Source organism: Ailuropoda melanoleuca, chromosome 14, assembly GCF_002007445.2.
Source record: "Ailuropoda melanoleuca isolate Jingjing chromosome 14, ASM200744v2, whole genome shotgun sequence".
NCBI classification, from domain to species: domain Eukaryota; kingdom Metazoa; phylum Chordata; class Mammalia; order Carnivora; family Ursidae; genus Ailuropoda; species Ailuropoda melanoleuca.
Genome location: NC_048231.1, coordinates 37,396,454 through 37,416,242, shown reverse-complemented (window position 1 = coordinate 37,416,242; position 19,789 = coordinate 37,396,454). Strand labels below are relative to the sequence as shown.

General features: G+C 57.6%; 1 protein-coding gene across 3 annotated transcripts in view; it reads right to left on the bottom strand.

Moving 5' to 3' along the window:
• The window catches only part of EVL (Enah/Vasp-like), a 107,815-nt gene that overhangs the window by 13,850 nt on the left and 74,176 nt on the right, over positions 1–19,789 (bottom strand). For all 3 annotated transcript variants that reach the window (XM_034642917.1, XM_034642915.1, XM_034642916.1), the window contains exons 4-6: positions 5,023–5,086; positions 1,770–1,837; positions 1–81 (exon numbers count right to left, since the gene is read on the bottom strand). The exon at positions 1–81 is cut by the window's left edge and continues 140 nt beyond it. In XM_034642917.1, coding sequence (XP_034498808.1) covers positions 1–81; positions 1,770–1,837; positions 5,023–5,086 — 213 coding nt within the window. The remainder of the gene's footprint in view (positions 82–1,769; positions 1,838–5,022; positions 5,087–19,789) is intronic.

Below are 19,789 nucleotides of genomic sequence, written 5' to 3'. Positions count from 1 at the left end.
GTGGGGGCGGGGGTGGGGGCCCGCTACAGGAGAGGGGGGCGCTGGCTGCAGATGAGGGGTGCCCCGGTGGGAGGATGGGTCCTGAAAGGCAAGGGTGGGGCTTAGTCGGTCCCTAGTCCCCAGCGGCTACTTCCCTGGAAGGAGGGACGAGGACAGCCTGCTTCTCTGGGGGACAAGCTCAAGATGCTTCTTCCAGGAAGGCCCTGTGGGATGTGCCCAGCCCTGGTCTGTCACTCCTGACCCTGGTCTCCCCAGCATTCTGGGGCTTGGCTGGATCCACAGTGTCACATACTTAACTTCCCTTGAGCTCAGCTAACTTTCTCTTGCTTTAATCGTAGTCTTCCCATGGGAGATGAAGTGCTTTGGTGGCACAAATTCTATCTCTTTTTCCTTCCCTGTACCCAGCACCACCCCAGGCATCGGCCCCTGCCAGTCCCTGAGATGCAGCTATGACTGAACCGTGGCCTGTGGGGACTGTGGCGGGTAACTGTGGTCGCAGGGCTGAGTGGAGCATACGTTAGGGAACAACGCCGAGTGCTGGGCAGTCCTCGGTCCACCATCCACACAGCCCTCCATCCAGTGCCCAGTGAGCCCCCGCTGTGTGGCCAGTACGGTGCCAGGAACTGGCGAAAGCGGCCACAGGCTCTCTGCTCACGGCCTCGTGAGCAAGCAGGGAGCCAGGCACACAGATGGTCGCACGTCTGTAACGGTGGCAGGATGGCGTGTGCTACTGGAAGTGGGCACATGGCGGCCTACAGAAGAAGGGCTCCAACTGCAGAGTCAGAAGTTGGGAGAATTCCTCAGGGCAGTGGCCACCATGCTGGATGGTGACGAGAAGCAGGAGTGGAGTCTGGTGAAGGAGGCGTGAGGTCGAGGTCGGAAGAGGATGAGACATGCCGGAGAGGTGTTGGAGGACGTGGAAGGAGCCGCCAGGAGGCTGGCTTGGACGGGGTGATGGGAAGGGGTGACGTGTGACAGGGACAGCTTTGCATTAGGAATGCGGACGGTGGGCCAGAGCCGGGTAGGGGGCCCATAGGGGGTCTTGGAGCAGAAGTCTAGCTGAGACGGGGTGCTACCGGCCAGCGTTTGCCCGACTGGGGGCTCTTGCCGCTGGGCGGGGGATGGTGCTCGGCCTTCCCATCAGTGAACCAGGTAACGTTCCCCCTCTTACGGTGCAGGGTGTTTGAGAGAAGAACGTAAAATGCAGGCTCTGAAGGCGCCTGCTGGGCTGGGAAGTCCTGTGCTTACTAATCAGCATTGCCACTCTTCAGGGAAACTTCTCTGGCCTCCCTGAGCTCAGGTCCAGTCGACGGTTAGGATGACCCAGCACCTCGGCTGGAGGGCTTCTGACTCTCGGGGCAGGCGGGGCCCTCCTGTGTGTGGCCTCACACCTCACCCTGCCTTGGTTGCCCTGTGCGCACCGTGACGGTTCCGTGTTCTGCACTTGCTTGTGCCCCTGACCGGACACTGAGCTCCCCGGGGCCAGGGCCGCACCTGCCTGGCTCACTGCTGTGTGCCCCGAGCCACGGCCTGTGCCCAGAGCATCGGCTCCGGCGGCAAGTCTACGGGACCAGAGGCCGGGGGGCAAGGGCCGGGCCGGGCCAAGCTGATCCCCTCCCCCCAGCTCTGCCCCTCATCACCCTGCTTTCATCCGACGTGACCGTCACACACGGAGATCTATGCAGCCAGCTGCTCTTCACGGAGGGCGCGAGGTGCCCAGGGAAGGGGCTGGGCGCGGCGGGACGAGCAGGCCCCAGAGGGGCCCTCACCTGTGGCCGAGGTTCTTCTCTCCAGAGACTCCTGACGCTGCTGCTGGTGCTGCTGCTCCATCACTTGTCTGGAAAACAACAGCAGAGCACGGCTGACGGCTCGGAGCCGAGAACAATGTGGCTCTGTGTCCGGGAGCCCGGGCTGCGGAGTTGGGTTTCCCTGGCACTCCGAGAGCCGCTGCGTGCCCCGGCCTGGGGGCCTCCGCAGTGAGCTCGCCCAGTCCGCCCCCGCCCTGCCCGCTGGGCTCGCTGTCCTCACTGACGGGCAGTGGGGCACGTGACTGGGCCCAAGTCCCCGAACAGGTGCTGGCAGCACCCCATGTTCAGGCACACCTGAACAGGGAGCCCCTCACGACCAAGCTTTTCCCCAGGCTGGACGTGCTCATCTGGCTTTTGGGGGCCTCTGGCCTCAGCAGACCTGACCTCAGGGTCACCCATTCTTATTACACCTGACTACACTTCGTGGAACAATTTTTAGGCATTGCTGGTTGCCAGGAGAAGTGGACACTAAGGCCCCATGTCCTCATTCTTTTTACCCCAGATCCAGCCGCAGGCCAGGCCTCCGTTAGAGAGCAATGCTATGTGTGCCTCAATGGGCACGAACGTCCCGGCTCCTTAAGGCAGAGTGACCTCGGTGCTCTTGAGGGCAGGTCGAGTGAGGACACCATCCCACAAATATGTCTACGGAATCTGGGACTGAGATGCCGGGGTAGAAGGGGGCTCAAGGAGTCATGTAGACCCTGGAGAGCGGCCAGGCTTCAGTTGGTGCGAGCCAACTCTAATTCGCTCTGCCGATGAAGCACAGGGTCAAGGGACATTGGGACACCTACTCTAGGCTCAGAGGCAGAGTGCGCTGGAGGCAAGCAGTGGTCTCTCCCATGGCAGGGAATGCGGGACGTGGCCGGCCACGTGTCTGCACTGCACCCTCAGCTTACAGGAAGCTGGTGCTTCTCTGGTGCAGGCAGCACGCCGGGCACGTAGCAGTGGCTCAGTAAGTGCTTCGTGAGGCAATAAATACACGGAGGGGGAACAATACAGCTGCTTTCATCTTCACGAAAGGTCAGCGATACAGCGCCTCCTCCGGGGGGGCCCAGAGTTCACTGCAAAGACCACTGAAAGGTAGTGAGTTTCCTGGCTCCCGTTCTGGGAGCGTGGCTTTGTGAGCATGGACAAGTCACAGCCCTTCCCGGGCCTCAGCTTCTTCGCAGAGGAAGCATGACAATACGTGTTCAGGGGGCTCTCGGAAGGACCATCTGTGATCCCTACGAAATAACGGAAAAGATCTTTCTGGCACAAAAGGTGTTTGAAAAGCTCCCAGCAGTGCTTGCATCAGCTTCTCTATCCAAACTGCTGAAACATCACCCCAAACTCCAACCTTCCCAGCAGGATTCCTATGCTTAGGTGCCCTCAGCAAAATGAAGGCGCTTGGAAATCCGTAAAAATCTGGTGCGGACTTAAGACCCTGTTTGTGAGAGAATACGAGGTTCCTGTGCTTGGAATCAGTACGTCGTGTTCTGCCCCGCGTAAGTCATCTCTCCCCTGGGCCTTCCTCTGTGTGAGATGACTGACCAGCAGGGATGCGGGGGAGCAGGGGCCCCACCCTGTGGCCTGTGTTGACTCCTGCAGTCCACAGCTGGGCCTCCAGGGGGCGCTCCGGCCCACGGGCAGCAGACTGCGGGCGGCTCCAGAGGGAAAGCTGGACTTGGGTGGCGGGTCAAGGCAATGCAGGGTTGTGTTTAACCAGTTCTGAGAGATCTGTTTAGGACCCAACTGCTCTGTACGTTCATTTCCGAGTCTGGTGGGGCTCACGCATGCCCTTCTCAGGGTGGAGGCAGCCCCGGGACCTGGGAGAGAGCTGAGCTGGGGCAGACGGGCCGCTGGTCCTGGTTCTGCCTCTAACTTCTCGTTAGTTTGGGCAAGTCGTTTCCACTCTCTTGGCTCGTGTGAGGAACGGTACCAGTAACAGGAGCCCTGGAAGGTTAGTGTGAGGAGTAAAACGAGCCCTTCATGGACAGCAACGTGCTATATTCCTGAGAGGCCAGAAGGCAGGCCCATGGGATCAAGAGACCCATGGGGCTTGATAAAAGGACTCTCCCCTGCCCACAGGCAGTGCAGAAGCACATTGCCAGCTTTACCTCATTTCTTTGAGGTGAGCGCAGTGAGAAATACCACTGTTATGTTCCGACGGGAAACAGGCCTGGAGCAGGAATCTGCCCAGAGTTACAGAGTACCCCATCAGGGCCAGAAGGCACCCAGAGGTTACGGAGCCATGGCCTTTACTCCTCAGAGTGGGGGAGAGGCTAGAGGAAAGAGGGCCCCGGAGATCCTCCCAGCCAGCCGAGGGGCGGGGCCGGGGCCTCCTCAACTCCCAGGCCAGGATTCCACGCAGGCCTAGCTGCAGGCCCCCGGCTTGGCCCCTCTTCCGAGAACCTGGGTGGGGAGGGCCTGCACCAGGCCCACGTCCTGGACACAGCTCCCGCAGAGCCCAGTTCAGAGCCTGTCAGAGACACAGAGCCCCTGCCAAGGCGATGGCAGGCTGAGTGCACTGCCTGGCCCTGCCTTCCCTGGTAATGTGACCTGGGTCGGCTGCTCCCTCCTTGGCCACCGTGACTCTTCTGTAACTTCAGGACAACGACACTGGCCCTTCCTCCCAGTTTAAGCGCTTTAGAAGCTCCCTGGAGTGGGGGTGGGTGTCGCCCTACCACCCACATCCCACGGGAGCTGCCCCCTCCACAGGCTGGCACACGAGGACAACAACATGGCCCTGGCCCAGCCGTCGAAGAGCAGCTGCAGCCCCTGAATGGCCTTCGCGGCCTTTGTCCACCTTCGGCTGAGCTCAGAGGTGAGTTGGCCGGGGTTCACCTCCTCCTGAGAGGCTGTGGTCCCCGCCCGAGGCATCCGGTGAGTGAGGGGCAGGACGGGAGTGAGGGGCGGGCAGCACAGGACGGTGCCAAGGCCACAGGCCTCAGACAGACAGCCTGGCCGGGTCCGTCTGCCCATCTCCAGCAGCGCGGCCCTGCTCACGTTACTGAACCCCTCCACACCATGACAGCCACCTCCTGACCCATGTGTGAAGGCTGAGTTAGTAAGCAGGAACAGCATCCAGGATGCTGCAGACTGGAAGTCTCCATGACACCACACATTCCCTTCCTCACTCTGGCAAAGCTGCAATGAACTCGCCCCCTCTTCCTTCCGGTCAGGCCTGTCTCCAGGAGTTGAAGAGTGCCACTGGCCCTGCTGGGTGGGGGATTACCTTCTCTGGATGTCCATCTCTTCAGGAGAGGGGCCATTCTGCACCTGACGCTGGGTGGAGGGGCCTGTGGGGCAGAGAAGCACAGAAGCGCCGTGGTTAGTGGAGAACAAAGGCCCTGGCAAACCAACCTGGAACTCTCCCATCTCTGCCCTCCTGGCCCACAGGAGCCGTCCCTGACCTCTCAACAGGCACAATGCCGTCCCCATCCTGTGCCCTCAATCACCTCTCTCTCCCTGTCTCGGGGCTCTTCTCTCAGAGCCCACAAACCAGACCGCGTTGCTCACACTGCTCAGAGACAGTCCTTCAGCCACTGAGCCCTCTCTCCTTCCCTCTTGGACTATGCTTGCTGTGTTCTCTCCACATCCCACAAAGCCGTTTCACCTAAAATCACCAGAGCGCTTGGCATCACCAAACCCCGGAAATCCATTTTGTCCTGCCCTTTGAGCAAAGGAATGACCCTCACGGTGGGTTAAGCGTCAGAGCCAGGGATTCGCACGGTCTGGTGCAGCCACAGCCCGGGCTCCTCGCCACGGTGCGGGGCCTTTCTGCCCACATCCAGGAGCCTGCAGCCGTGGGTGGGAGGGACGCAGTGAGGCACAGGCAGCAGAGGCTGTCACTGACCCAGCGACAGTGGAGCCTTCTGGGCCACACCCTGGCCGGGAGGCAAGGGCCCAAAGCAGCCCAGGTCTGCTGCCAGCGCCCCGTGTTCAGACGGGGGCTGGTGCTGAGCCACATTCACAAGAAAAGGCAGGCTTCTGCCCCAAACTGAGAAAGAGCTGATTGTTCTTCTCTTTGCCAGCTTGCGTGTCACTGGGGAACTGCACAGAGTCACAGGGACAGGGCAGAGACTCTGGGCAGGCTGGTCTCATGCCTCCCTGACTACATGGGGAAGGGGCTTGTCTCCTCCCCACGACAAAGTGGTAGCCTGCTCAGCCCCCCACAAAACCCACGATGTGGAGGAGGCTTCTCCCACAAGTGTTTGGAGCCGCTGAGGGATCAGCAGGTCGTCCCCTGGATCAGCGGCACAGCGGGGTAGAGAGCAACAGAATCTCAAAGCTGAAACGGATCATGTGATTCTAGGGCAGCCTCCGGCCCAGCACAGGATTCTCCTACGTGCCTCCCAGGCCGGTCCTCCTGAGGGTTCCCAGCAACGGAAGTCACTACCTCCCATCACCACGGGCTTTCTGCCACGGAGGTCTCGAACGTACCCGTCCTCAAATGCCCTGTCCCCACCACCAGGTGGGACACAACACGGGTCGAATCCTTCCATGCCCAAAGTGAGCTTCCACGGTTGGTAGCTTCCAAATTTTGCCGTCCTGGGCCACAGTATCGGCTCTAGTCAAGTTTTCAGGGAGCCACGCCTTGCTGCCTTCCTGGCCCCCGTGTCAATGTTTCCGCTGGGGAAGAGGGATCCAGATCGCGGGCAGTGGGCCTGCTGCTTGGTGGGAGGAGAGGGCCCTCCAGCACTCAAGGAAGAATGCTCCCCTGGGTGGACCTGCCCGCCCCCGGCCCTGCTTGTCACCCTCCACAGCGCTCAGACGATGGGCTGCAGAGAAGGTCGGCCTGCACACTTCCACAGACGTGACTTCTGTAAACACCTGGCGTGGCGGCCTGGCGCACGACAGGCATGATAGCAATGTCAGCTTTCTTTCCCCATCTCCAAACACATTGTTAAAAAGAAATAATTGAACATATATCATTTTGCTCTTTTTTAATAAAAATTGTTTTTTTCTGACTATAAGTAACATATATGTTCAGTACAAACATTAGAAAATTTAAAACACATTAAAAAACAAATCCTTGACAGGGATCTCTTTTGTCTCTTACTCGGCAAGGCCCAGGTCCTGGTGCCCTGTCCTCCTTGTTCTCAGGAAGCAGGGGCAGCAGAAGCAGGAGAACCCTGCTACCGGCAGAGCCCAGGCCCTTTTCTAATTTAACTTCATTTTCGTTCTCACAACCCTGTCAGCCACCGAGTGGACTTGTCATGGGTGAGGTGGGCTGGAAGGGGGAAATGACTTGCTCTGGGTCGCACAGCAGCGAGTGGCAGAGCCAGACTCACACGACCTACAAAAGGCCACTCTCTTCCATTCACTCACACCATGGGGTGACTGAGAGCAGCTTAAGAGTGAAGAATGAAGGTGGCAGGCTGGCACGCCACCAGAAGAGCCACAGGACAAGGGGCTACAGCCCTCAGACAGCATCTGCGGTTGGATGGGTGTCCTCTGACCCCCACGCGGAGGCTCTGTGCCTCCACCTGCTTGTCCTGGCTGAAGCACGAGGGACTCAAGACACCTCAGCCTCCCCTCCTCGCCCCATTCTGGGACTCAGGCCTGAGCTGCTCTGCCACTGGCTGGACTTCTGGAAAACTGAGCTGCTCTGCCTCACTGTAGCGCCTGGCCTCGGCTGCGGAGACCATGCCTGAATCTGGAGTCGCCCTTCTTCCAGGGCTGAGCCCGTCCCGGAGACCCTGTCTAGCACCTCGTCTGAGAACTGGAGCCCACCCCTAACCTAGCCAGGCCCACCTTAGCACTGAGGTTGTGTGATGCTGCTCAGACATCTGTGTCTGCCCGCCTGGTCTGGCTTCGGTCACTGGGACCACTTCCCATCCCTTTGTTAGGACCCCCAATGGCAGCCAATGGCCTACACAGCGGTCTGTGGTGGTCCTGTACTGGGGTCCCTCAGTCTGCCTCTTGGGCTGGACTTCCTCCCCATACCTTCAGCCAGCCTGCTCCTCCAGAGGGTGGGGGACATCCGACAGAAGCCTGGGTGCTCCCTGGAGGCTCTGGCCCCCTGCACTGCAGGCATACTTCAAAACCGAACGGTTGGAATTTTAGACACTACAGAGCAGGAAGAGATGATGCTTGGCTGCGTAAGGCCTTCCATTCTTCACAAATTAAGAAAATGTGAGTCTGTTTTGAGCTATGAGGATCCTTGCTATTAGGAAGCAAGGTCCTTCTGTCTTGGAGGTGGGAGCTGGGGCCCGGGACGTGGGGCAGGGGCCTGGCAGTGTCACTCGGAGGTATCTGCAGCCGATGTGAGGCTCCTGGCCTCCTTACTCCTGGCCTATTCCCCGCACTGGCCCCAGTGGCCCCAGTGGCAAAGGCGGGGAGGAGGCGCAGGGAGGGGGATCTCTCCTTCTGCGCTGTCTAGGGTTCCTTGGGAAGGCCCTGGCACAGCCCCCTCGCAGGAGCACCTTCAGGGGGAAATCTCAGGGTGGGAACACTGTCCCGTGTCGAGTTATTTCTGATGAGTCCCTGTGTGTGTGGTATAATGGGAAGCCCACGTGGAGGCCAGGCAGAGTCCCCGGCCACGGAGTCGCCTCAGTCAGCCACGCCCCCGCCTTCAGGATCCAGGGGCGGGGGGAGCAGCTGGGGAGCCGGGTCTCCGCCTCCGCCTCCCAGGTCGAGCTGGTTATCAAGTTTTACTGGGGCATGGTCTGAGATCCGTGCCCCTCCGTCCCCACGTGCCCGCCTCAGCATCTCTCTCCTCAACGGGTGCCTCGGGTCACCAACAGGACCCTCTGCCTGCACTCTCTCTCTTATTTCATGCCCCTCTTCTGCACGGACATCACAGCCTCCGTGATCTGTGGAAAACCCAAGCCCGACCCTTGGGGAGTTGGGTCCACAGCCCGTGGAAGAGGACTCCAGCCCCTCGCTCCACAGCAGACCTTTTGCATCTGCTCCCGAAGTCTGACCGCATGCTGTGCTCCCCACCTCTCTGTCCTTGTGTGTGCGGCACTCGGTCTACCTGGGGTACCGTCCGCAAGGCTGACTCCGTCGTCCACTCTTCCAGGAAGCCTTCCCACATCCTCACGTTCCTCGCTGCTCCACACACAAAGGCCTCTGTCACAACCCGACTCTCTCACTAATGCTACAGAGGTTTGAACGCAACCTTCTCTTCCCTATGAGCTCTCACGCTTCTTACTCACCACCCCACCCCCCACCCCGTGCACAGTGCCTGGCTCACACTGGACCCCTGGTCTATTCTGCTGAGTGGAGCCGGGACGGTTAGAGGGAACTCGTGACCACCTGGGGAAAGCACAGGTGAATGGACGGGGCTGAACTCACTCAGATAAAAATAAAAATCACTTAAGAGATAAACCCCAGAAACACAAGCGATCCCCAAATTCAGGCTTGTTCAGAGAGGAGGCCAACCAAGGGATAGTTCCCGGGCTAACTATTCCCTGCCATAACCAGGCCTGAGAGACAGCTTGACCCGGCCTTTGTCACAGGGCACAGTGTCTGACGTGCTCTGTGCCCAGCTGTGCGCTGACGCCTCTTTGTACATGTATGACAGACACTAGTTTGGGGAGATCACATTTAACTGCCTTGTCCCCACAAGGTACTGATTTGGGCAGGCAGGCGGGGGAGGTGGCCCCGAGTCAGGAGGGAGAAGGCCTGGCCAGAGCTCTGCCCCACACCCATTAGCTGGGCCTCCCTGTCTATAAAAGGAATATAAAGAGGACTCCTAAAGCCAACAGTGGCACTTCACATGAAAAAGTACTCTGGAAACCATAAAGGCCTGAAAACTATTTGTTTTTATTAGTATTCAAAGCAAATTCTTGGGGTGCCTGGGGGGCTCAGTCAGGCATCCAACTTTTGATCTTAGCTCAGGTCTTGATCTCGGGGTCATGAATTTGAACCCCGTGTTGGGCTCCATGCTGGGCGTGGAGCCTACTTAAAAAAAAAAAAAAAAAAGGCAAATTCTTTGGTTGGCCTCTCCACTGAGTTCAACATCCCTTGCTAATCATTGACCTGCCTGTGTCCTTGCACACTCCAACGGCCCTTGACCCCAATCAGGCTGCTGGTGCTTTTAGGAAGGCACCGCACCCCCCATTTACAGAGCGCTGCCTTCTCTGCCAGCCTCCACCGCCTGCCTGCCCTGGTCCCATGACAGCCCCACAGAAGGGGTGGTGTGTCTTTGGGAGGTGAGGGGACTTGCTGAGGCCAAGGGGCTCCTGAGCGGGCCTCAGCATCACAGCTTGCCGAGTGTGGGAGCTGGTCTGGGGCTCCAACAAGGACAACCCTCATCCTCTCTCACTTGCCTCAGAGAAGTTTTGCCGAAGTCAAAATAGAGAACCCACTGGCACTACAGACGTGTGAACGAGAGAAAGAGAAATGTGAGGTGGGGAGAAGCAGGGTGCCTGGGCACGACTGGTGTGTGGGTCCAGCCCATGGCCTGGCAGAGGGTGGCCTGTGCCCTGGCAAACTCCCGTCTGAACAGAGTGAGGGGCAGGGGACACTGGGCGAGGCCCACACTGACACTTGCTGGGCCTATTTGCTCCAAGTCCCCCTGGACAGTGATTTTTCTTGGGGAAGGAGCTGACTTCCTGCTGTCTCTGAGGCCCACTTTCCAGATGGTCTTAAGTGCCATCAAACAGCTGCTCCTACAGAACACGGGGGTGACCCAGAGGAAGACTGTTCCTCCTTAGGGGTCACGAGGTAGGAGAAGACAGAGAAGAAAACAAAGCTAGAGGGGTTGAGGCTGGGCCAGACTCTAGTCATGAGCCCACCTGGGAGGGGTAATTCAGGAGCCTGGCCGGAGGGGATGGGGTTGGCCCCCACGCCACAGAAGCTGAGGCACTGAAGGGATCGTCAGTGTGACCGACCTGGGGCAGTGGTATCACCAGAACAAAGGAGAAAGTGGGGCCAGGGGGTCTGAGGTCATCTCTGAGGGGCGGCACTGCTCTCTGGGACTCCCGGCTACTTGGGGTCCATAAGCAGGGTGTTAATGACCACAGGGCTGTTACGAGGTGGAACGAGAGCATCCCTGGCACTGGTAGTTTCTAAAGGCTTCTATAGAGTCTGTCCCGGACGTGAAGATTTGACAGAGGATTTCACTCGAGGTACAATCATCTTGGAGAAAGCCACCCTTGTTTAACAGAAAGGGGTGGGGAAGAGCTGCTGAGAGAGGAAAACCTGGTTGCATGACCTTCTCCAGGAGAACGAACCAGATATGAGCGATGCCCCAGTCCCCCCAGGCTCCCTGCAGAGCTGAGAGGCGCATGGGTAACAGGCTGGGCTCAGGTCCTGCTTGGTTGTCGGGGGCGCCCCCCTGTGGGGACTCTGTGAGTGCTGAGCTCTCTGTCCACTAGGACATGGTGTGTCCGCCCGCATGGACCAGGAAAGACAGCAAAACGGACCCAGGCAAACAGAGTGGTCTGACTTTTACTCTCCAGGGACACAACTTTCGTTCTCTGTACTCCCGGCACACACTGTAGCTCTTGGCATACGGTCAACACTCAGTCAATATTTGTTGAATAAGCGAACAATTAGGCCCCAGGCAGCCTGTGTGAAGCTCTCCAGCCAAATGTTGAGACTACAGCAGGCGACACATTCTTAAAGTTCTCAGCTCACTGCTGGAAACAGTCAGTGGCCAAGCCGGCAACGGTGCCTCAAAGCCTTGAGCTATGACAGCAGGGGAGACGCTGCAGGTGGCCAGCAGAGGTGGTGCTAGGAAATGACTGCAGGTGGGCTACGGGAAGAGAGAGCCCAAGTCTACCGAGTATTATTACGTTCTGCGTACAGGCTCTGTGCAGGGCGCTCACGGCTAGTCCTCCTCCTCATGGGCTGGAATCTTGCTAGCACTGCTCCCCAGAGACTGGACAGGCAGTCTTTCAAGTGCGGGCCCAGAGGCCTCTGGACAGTGGACAGTGCTCATGCCCCCTCCAGTCCCCACCCCCGAGAAGACAGCCCAGGCCTCCCACTATCCCTCGTTCACATATTCCAGTCTCTCCACGTTCCTGGCCGGCCTCTTCTGTACGACTCCAGTTTATACAAATCCCCTTCAGAGTGAATTCGGGGCCAAGAGACCCAACTTCTTGTTGGAGTTCTGCCCTAAGTAGTTAGGTGCCTTGGGGAGTCCCTCCCCTCACTGGGCCTCAGTTTACCATTAAGTGAGAAGGACCATCTAGTTCTAAATCTCTGTAATTGAAAAGGACAAAGAAGGAAACACATGAAAATGGGGATAGTGGTTATCTGTAGATTGTGGGATTCTTTCTCTCTTTTTGAACTTCCAGATTATGTACAAATGGGATGTATTACCTTATAATAAAGAAACACATGGTTGAGAGTCCCCACGGAGGGAACGAGTGGGGACTCTGTGACTCTCTCCCCATGAGTCTGGTGGTGCAGGGCAGGTAGAGGCCTTTACAGCTCCTGGCCCAGGCACCCCACTTTAAATTATACAGCCGGAGGTGGGCAGCTAAGCCGAGGCACTGCTGACGCCTCCTCCTGAGAGAGGCTGTCCTCCTGCCTGTCCATTAACATTCATGAGGCTCTGGGACACTGGCCCCCCAGCTCCTCTGGGACAGAAGGGACAGGCTAGGTTTCGAGTTAGTCTCTATAGGAAAGGCATCCCCTGGGCCTCCTGGAAAGATGGAACCTGAGATCCCAGGAGGGCCAGAGACAAAGGACCCAGCACCTGCTCAGTGATGCTTGATGGCATTTCTGGCCAGCAAACGACAGCTACCTAATCTGGGCTGGGCAGAGTCCCAAGCCCCTCGAGGCCCCCTCCTCCCCTCTGGCATCTCGCTGGCTGGCTCCTTCCCCTCTCTCTCGAGGGCCCCTGCATTTTGCATTGACTTAGAGAGGCATTTTGAGATGGAGGCAGCCTTCCCAGACCAACGCCTTAGCACTCCTTCCCCTCTCATTTCAAGGCCTCCACTGCTGAGCAAGCTAGCGTCCGTGTGGGAATGGAGTCTGTGATCTGGGCCTGAGTCTTCAGAGTCGCTTCTCCAAGGCCACACAGGAATTGGTGGCAGAGCTGGGACCAGCGCCCAGGACAAATGTCTCCCAGCCCAGGGCTCTAGTTGGACAAGCAGCTGTCTCCCCATTTACGTGCTTACAAAGATCCTGACTGCCACCTTCTGCTCTAATGACGGTTCAGTTGCTTGCCTGAAGTTACCCTGGGTGAATCTTCCAGTGCCTTTCCTACCTAGGCCTTCCTCATGAACCGAGGCTCACAGTGGGCTGATATGTAAGGCAGCTTGTTTTCTTTTACTCAGATCACTGGAGGCAGCTGTGTCACCCACTGGACTCTTGTAACAGACCCTCATTCCTGAGCCTGCCAGTGATGGTTCAACCGTCACCCCATGGTGACCAATGCCTAAAGCTGCATCAAAGAGGCCAGTGTCTGAATGGCCTGTAGTCCTGGAAGGTCACCCAGTGCGGATGCAGGGACTGATTCAGAGAGGAAGCTAAGGCCTAGGCCACACAGGGAGAAGCACCTACCAGTCCTGGCAATGAAGTGCCCACCTGGAGTCTAGAGAGCAGACCTTTGCATTGTGCCGATGGCAGCAGGAGGCCTGTGGTGGCAGCAGCCCCACCTCCCTGTCCGTGTCCTTGCACAGAAGGCCCGGGAGCTTTGGAGAAAAGGAGGATTTGCTCACGGGAAAAGTGGGGCTGGGACCTAGGCTCCTGGCTCCCAGGCCAGGACACTGCCCGCCAGCCTGCCTTACCCCCTCAGGCTATGTCTCAGGCCACTTATTTTCCTGCTGAAATAATTTTTCTCCCTTTCCTAATAAGCTCACTTGAGGACATATAACAAGCCTTGAGAAGAATCTCAAACACAGTAAAGTACCATAAAAACCTGTCACACCTTTACAGTGTGCGTGACAAAGTGCCTTTGCGTGACTTCGCTTATTGATCTGCTCAACTATCCAGGGCGGGGCTTATCAGACCTCCTTATAGGTGTGGAGCCTGAGGCTCCAAAAGGGTGAGCAAGCACCCAAGGCCACACGCACCTCAAGTGACCAGCACTGCTGGGACAGGAGCCCACATCTCCAGAGCCCAGTCCGCACACTGCTGCTCCGGTCCACCCTTCTGCAAGTCCTCAGTGCAAAACAGCGCTTACCCTCTGGTCAGCCACTAATGGGTGCTTTGTCCCAAGATCCAGAGCTCATGCCCACCACCCCAGCAGACAGGAGCAGGAGGAGAGGCCCGTGAGGCGCGCGGAGCGGGGGGTCCATGAGGAGGAGCAGGGAGGAGCCGCCTGTGAGGAGCCCCCCGTGAGGACCGGAGGAGGCCCCCTTCCCACCCTGTGAGGAGCAGGAGGGGCCCCATCCCCTACAGCTCACTCTGCAAAGCACGGTGCAGTCGCAGTGGCAGAAGCAGAGGCAGTGGAAGGCCCACTCTCTGCTGACCGTTACGGGCAGGCCCCCGGGCGCGGTGCAGGAGGGCGCCTCTCGCATCCCGGCCACTTACCTCTCCTTCCTCAGCCGCCCGGCTTACGCAGTGGGAAACCGATACGCCAGCCAGCCGTCAAATGGGCTTCACTGCCTCAATCTTTAATGAGGCTTCCCAGCTAACCTATCAGAACCCTCCTGCCTACCTGATTCCAGCAAGTTCTGGGGGCTGTGGATAAGCGCACAGACCCCTTGTGGGGTTAGCGCTCACAGGCCTTGGTGACACCAGGTGTCTGCCAGAAGAACCCCCTCACCTGTGGCTCCCCTCTTGTCCCCTGTGGGCAATGGGATGGGGCAGGGTGGGCACAGAGCCAGAATGGAACAGGTGAGCGGCCAAAGGCAGAAGCCTGGGCACGGTCTGCCTAGGCCACCTGCTCTCCCCTTGTTCCCCGGCGTCCTCGCTGCTGTTCCTCATGCTTCCCCTCCTTGCCATCATGTTTGCTTCCCCGCAACCGATCCCCGACACTCCTGGTTTCTCTCCCAGCCCAACCAGCTCCAAGGCCTGCAAGAGCTCCGTCTTTGGACCTGCCAGCAGGCATGCGTCTCTGCCACTGCCCTGGGACCCCTTCCTGTCATTACACCTGTGGACACGGAGGCTGTTCCTTCTGCCGGGAAGACCTGTCCGCACTTCCCTGATTGGCAACCCCCAGGACCCACAGAGTCCAGGTTAGGTTAGCATTCCCTGGCTCCTCAGGTGGCCGTGTGGGGAACGTTCCCCCTCCTTCCGCCACCCGCTCTGCTGTAGTGTCCTGTGCCGTTGTGCCCCAGGGAACTCACCCACTGCCAATACCTCAGTTTCTCCTCTGTTTACTCCACTGAACTGTGAGCTCGAGAGCAACTCCCATGCCTCTCCCTTCTTGGACCCGAGCACCCAGTACAGGGCCCGGCAGGAAGCACAGAGCACGTTTGTGTGGCCAGCCCAAAGCCCGCATCACAGTCTCCCGGTGGGAACTAGTCAGCCCCAGTCCGACTTGGCTTTCCACTCTGTGCTTTCTACTGGTCTCCAAGAAATGCTGGCTCTCTGAAAAATGGCCTTCAGGTCTGCTCTCCCTGGGCTGTCTAGGCCCCAGCCTCATGCTCTCGAGTGGGGGGTCTTTCGGCCTCAGACTTCTTCCCTTGAGCCATGTTTGCAGACAAAACATCAGGAAGCATAGCTCTTCCACGCTGATCCCCAGCCAGGGCCCTAGCAGGTCCTACCAGCATCCACGGGAAATCCTCACTCTCAGACCTGGGGCCTCCTATGCTCTAACTTGCCTGGCCCAGCCGCTAACTGCCTTCTCCAGCTCCCTCTTTTCCAACCAGTGACTTACTTGGGCCAGACCCCACTTTCCTTACCATCTTCCCTTGTGGTGGATACTGACTGTTCCCCCTTTTCTTCCTGGGCCTAAAATGTAAAATGCAACATATGCACACATTTGTAAGGGACAACACTGGACTTCAAAGGAACCTGGCATTTCCCTCTTCTCCAGACACTACCTGGGAGGGTCACCTGAAAGCTGGCACCTCATCTCCCCCTCTATTTCTTCCTTGACACAGGGCTCACACGGTCCTGCCTGTCCCGATACTTCCCCAAACAACTGACATCCATTCTAAGGGTTTTTGACACCTGAGGTTAGCTAGTCTGTCTTTGGAACTGTATCTTCCTGTCCGCAGGGCTGAACTAGACAGGTGGCATCACAGTGCTGAAAGTGGCCCCACCGTTTACTACGTGCTCACCACATGCCAGGCACTGTTCTGGGCGCCTGGATTTGAGGTCACTTATAGCCAGATGCAGCCCTGGCTCTGTCCTTTACTCTTGGCCTTGGACGGGTTACTGTAACTCTGTTTTCTTACCGGAAAAATAACAAAAGCACCGTCTGGCTTGGGGTGTGGATCAATAACGTGTTAGTGTCAGTGGTGCGGCCCATCGATGCTCTTTGCTTTCTGTTTTAGGTAGTCCCGCATGAGTGACATTTTGTGTCTGTGAAATTTTCATGACACATCCCAGGAGTGGTGTGATCATTACCCCATCAGGCCAGGGATGCCCCTAGACATTAAAAACTTGCCTACATCAAATCAGTGAGTGACAGAGTCAGACCCAGAACCGGGTGCTGCAGCTTCCAATCCCAGGCTGCCACCTCCGCGATGGTGATGCTACAGAAACTGCCCGGAGGAGAGGCCGTTGGGGCAGGCTCTCCTAGGTGCTGAGTCAGAAAGCCAGCTCAAGGCCTGCCTGCCAGCCGTGGTCCACTTCCCCTTAAAAAGCAGTGCCTGTCAGGGAAAAGGAGCTGGAGGAACGGAAGGCGAGGCCGCACAAGCACAGGCTGCAGGGTCAGCGGACCCACGTGCTAATTCTGTTTCAGCTTCAGTCTCTTTCTCACTTCCACCCGAGGAAGGCGCCCTGCATGGCCCTGCAGCCTTGAACACCCTCCCAGTGGGGCAGGGCCCACACCCACCGGCAGGGCTCACCCTGGCTGAGCTGCCCGCTCTGCCTCCAGAAGCTGGGTGCCCCGCAAGGCCAGTAATGAAGTCTCAGTAGCAGTGTTTGCAAAAGGAAGAGGAAGGCCGTGTGCTCCCAAACATGGCAGACAGGCAGCTAGCTGGATCTGAGCGCCGCCTCTGCAGTCTAACCTTCTGGACTAGTTTCTCCATCTATGAACCCGGGGTCTTGGGGCGCCTGGGTGGTTTGGTCAGTAAAGTGTCTGCCTTCGGCTCAGGTCATCATTCCGGGGTCCTAGGATCGAATTCTGCATCGGGCTCCCTGCTAAGTGGGAAGTCTGCTTCTCCCTCTGTCCCTCCCCCAGCTTGAGCTTGCGCTCTCTCTCAAAAAAAAAAAAAAAAGAAAAGAAAAGAAAAGAGAACGAACCCGGGGTCTTGGCTGATGCGGTCTATGAGGCCTTCTGCAAACTACTCGATGAAATATATTTGTTTCTTCAACAGGTATTTATTCCCAATTTTGTGCTCTGATGGAGGAAAGCAATAGAGGGAAGTAATTTCTAGATCAAATCACGTCAGAACATTCTGTTAGTGGCGCCTGGCTTGGCTAATCTCCAGCTATGCCTGAGTCCCCAGGGTCAAACCTGGTGGCCAGAAGTCCCCCTGTGCCAGTCACTCTACCCTCTGCTTCTGAGGTCGGTCTACTCTCTGCCCTCTTCTCCTAAGCTGAGATGGGCTCCTACGCCTGCAGCAGGCCCTTCCCACTGGGGGTGGGCACCCCAACGCTTGGTGGTGCTCTGGGGGTATGTGGAGGAATGGAGAACATGGACCACCTGGAGTATCAGGTTTACTGAAAGGTAAATAATTCAACCTCAGGAAATAAGCTCATGGAGTAGAACACAAAATCTGCAGAAGTTTGGAGGGACTTTGGGCCACACCACAACCAGCACAGGAGGGGCGGGCCCGGGCCAGCGCTCGGGGCCCACCCGTGCACTCTGGCCTAGCCCCAGGGGCCCTGTCGCGGAGCAGTTGCTGCTCTTCAGTGGGTCACCTGCATCTTCCTGAAACGTTTCTGTCTTTCCTGCCTTTCTCTGGTGGTCCCTCTGCTTGTGACGCGGCATGTCCCCACTTCTGCCCCACAAGCCTGCCATCCTCTGAGGCCTGCCGTGGGTTTGCGAGAGGCACCTCATGACATCTTCACAGGAACGCTCTTCCTGTGAGCCCTGCCCGGCCTGGCGCCCAGGCTGCCTTTTATTAGAGCCATGTAGGTGCTTGTCTGTGCCCCTGCCGGACTTCGAGCCCCTTGCATAAGAGCAACACCCTATATTTATGCTTTCACATCACCGTGTTGAATTCTCAAAACAATGCGACAAGCTGTTATTGTCGCCCCGTGTAATAGATCAGAAAATGGAGTTTCAGAGGCATGAATCACCCATCTAAATCGGTGGCAGAGCTGGCTCAAGCCAGGAGTCTTTCAGCTACACCTTTCTGCCAGCGCAAACAGGGCCTGTATCACGCTAAACCTGGGTGCCACGCAGGGGTGCTGTCTGCACTGTGCTTACCGAGGCCAGCCTCCAGAGCAGACCTCACGGACTCCACTGGGAAGAAGACAGAGCTGATCAGAAGCAGGGCAGGCAGAGCCCGAAGCTCCCAGGCCTCTGTGAGCAGAAGCTGCAAGCCAGCCAACTGCCAATCTGCTGGGCCACTGCTCAGAGCCATGGCGCCCCGGCAAAGAAAGCCAGGCTGTGATTCTTCACCTCTGAACATCTGGTTTGGCAGGGAGAGGAGGCTGTGAAAGCCTGAGCCTGAGGACTCCTTCCTCACAGCTCTGGGGGGGAGGGTTTCACCTTAGAATGTTATACTCAGAGGCTGTCCTTCAGGACCTGGCCTGGCCTAGTCTGCGTCCTCATCTCCCACAGCGCCCAGGACGGGCAGTGCTCCTATGAAAGGTGCCAGGCTCTGGCAAGTCTCTGTGCTTTGCTCACGTAGCTGCCTCCCTTCGGAACTGCTTCTCTTTTCTCTCACTGGCAAACTTCTCCCTACACTTGAAGACTCAGATCAAGCTTGCCTGCCAGCCCCGTCCCGTCCCCCACCTCAGCCCACGTGCCAGGCCTCCTCCCTTGTCTCCCGCAGGCCCTGCCTGCCCTCTGCCATAGAAGCTGCCACGCTGTGCTGTCAAGTCTCCCTTCTCCCCCTGAGCCCCAGGAACCCCGGAACCTGCTTACTCATCTTCGTGTGCTGGGCATGGCCCAGAACGGGTGCTCCGTAAATGTCTGTGCATTCATTCATCACACAAGCATCGCCACATGAGGCATACAAACCGCTCCCCTGGAAGTTACATGACAAACACATATGTGTCACGAGAACACAGCAGGGACGAGAACTGAATTGCAGGTGATGATTAGGTGACATGTGAGCAGAGGTGAAGGAGCCATAGGCTATTTCAGGGAAGAACATTCTAGGCCAAAGGGATATCAGGTCTAAGACCCTGTGTCAGGAGCATGTGTGGTGTGCACAGGGAAGCAACAAGGAGGCAAAGTGACTGGAAGTCAGAGGGTGAAACAGAGTTGGGGCGGAGGTGGGCTCGGAAGGCGCCAGGGCGTAGTCTATGCGGGCCTTGCTAAGGATTTGGGTTGGATTCTGAGTAAGACTAGAAGTCTCTGGAGAGTCTTGAGCAAAGGCTGACCTGACCTGAGCTAGACTACACTTGAAAAGAGCAATCTGCTTGCACATGAAGAACAGACTATCATGGGCTGAGCGGAGAGGCAGGCAAATCAAGCAGGTGTCCGCTGTGAAAACCCAGTTGTTTGCTGAGTGAATCAATGGGTGAATGAAGGCAGCAGCACCACCGGTGGGGGCAGGGCCTCAGATGCTCACGCCTGGGCCACTCCAGAAACTGCAAGTCATACTTCAAGCTCAGCACCTGGGTTCCTGAGTCCTTGCGACCGTTACTTGCTAAGAGATATGAGCTGGCTCCTATCCTGTATGAGCTAAACTTGGCAGAAGGCTGACCTGTGAAACGATCATTCTTTAGGAAAGAAATAGATGCTAGGTGAGGAAACAGAACAGGGGTGCTAATGAAATTCTGACTTCCTTCAGAAGACACAGGCGTATGGCCACAGAGACGGGCCAGGCTGAGTACCTGTAACCATCCACCTATGAGCCACG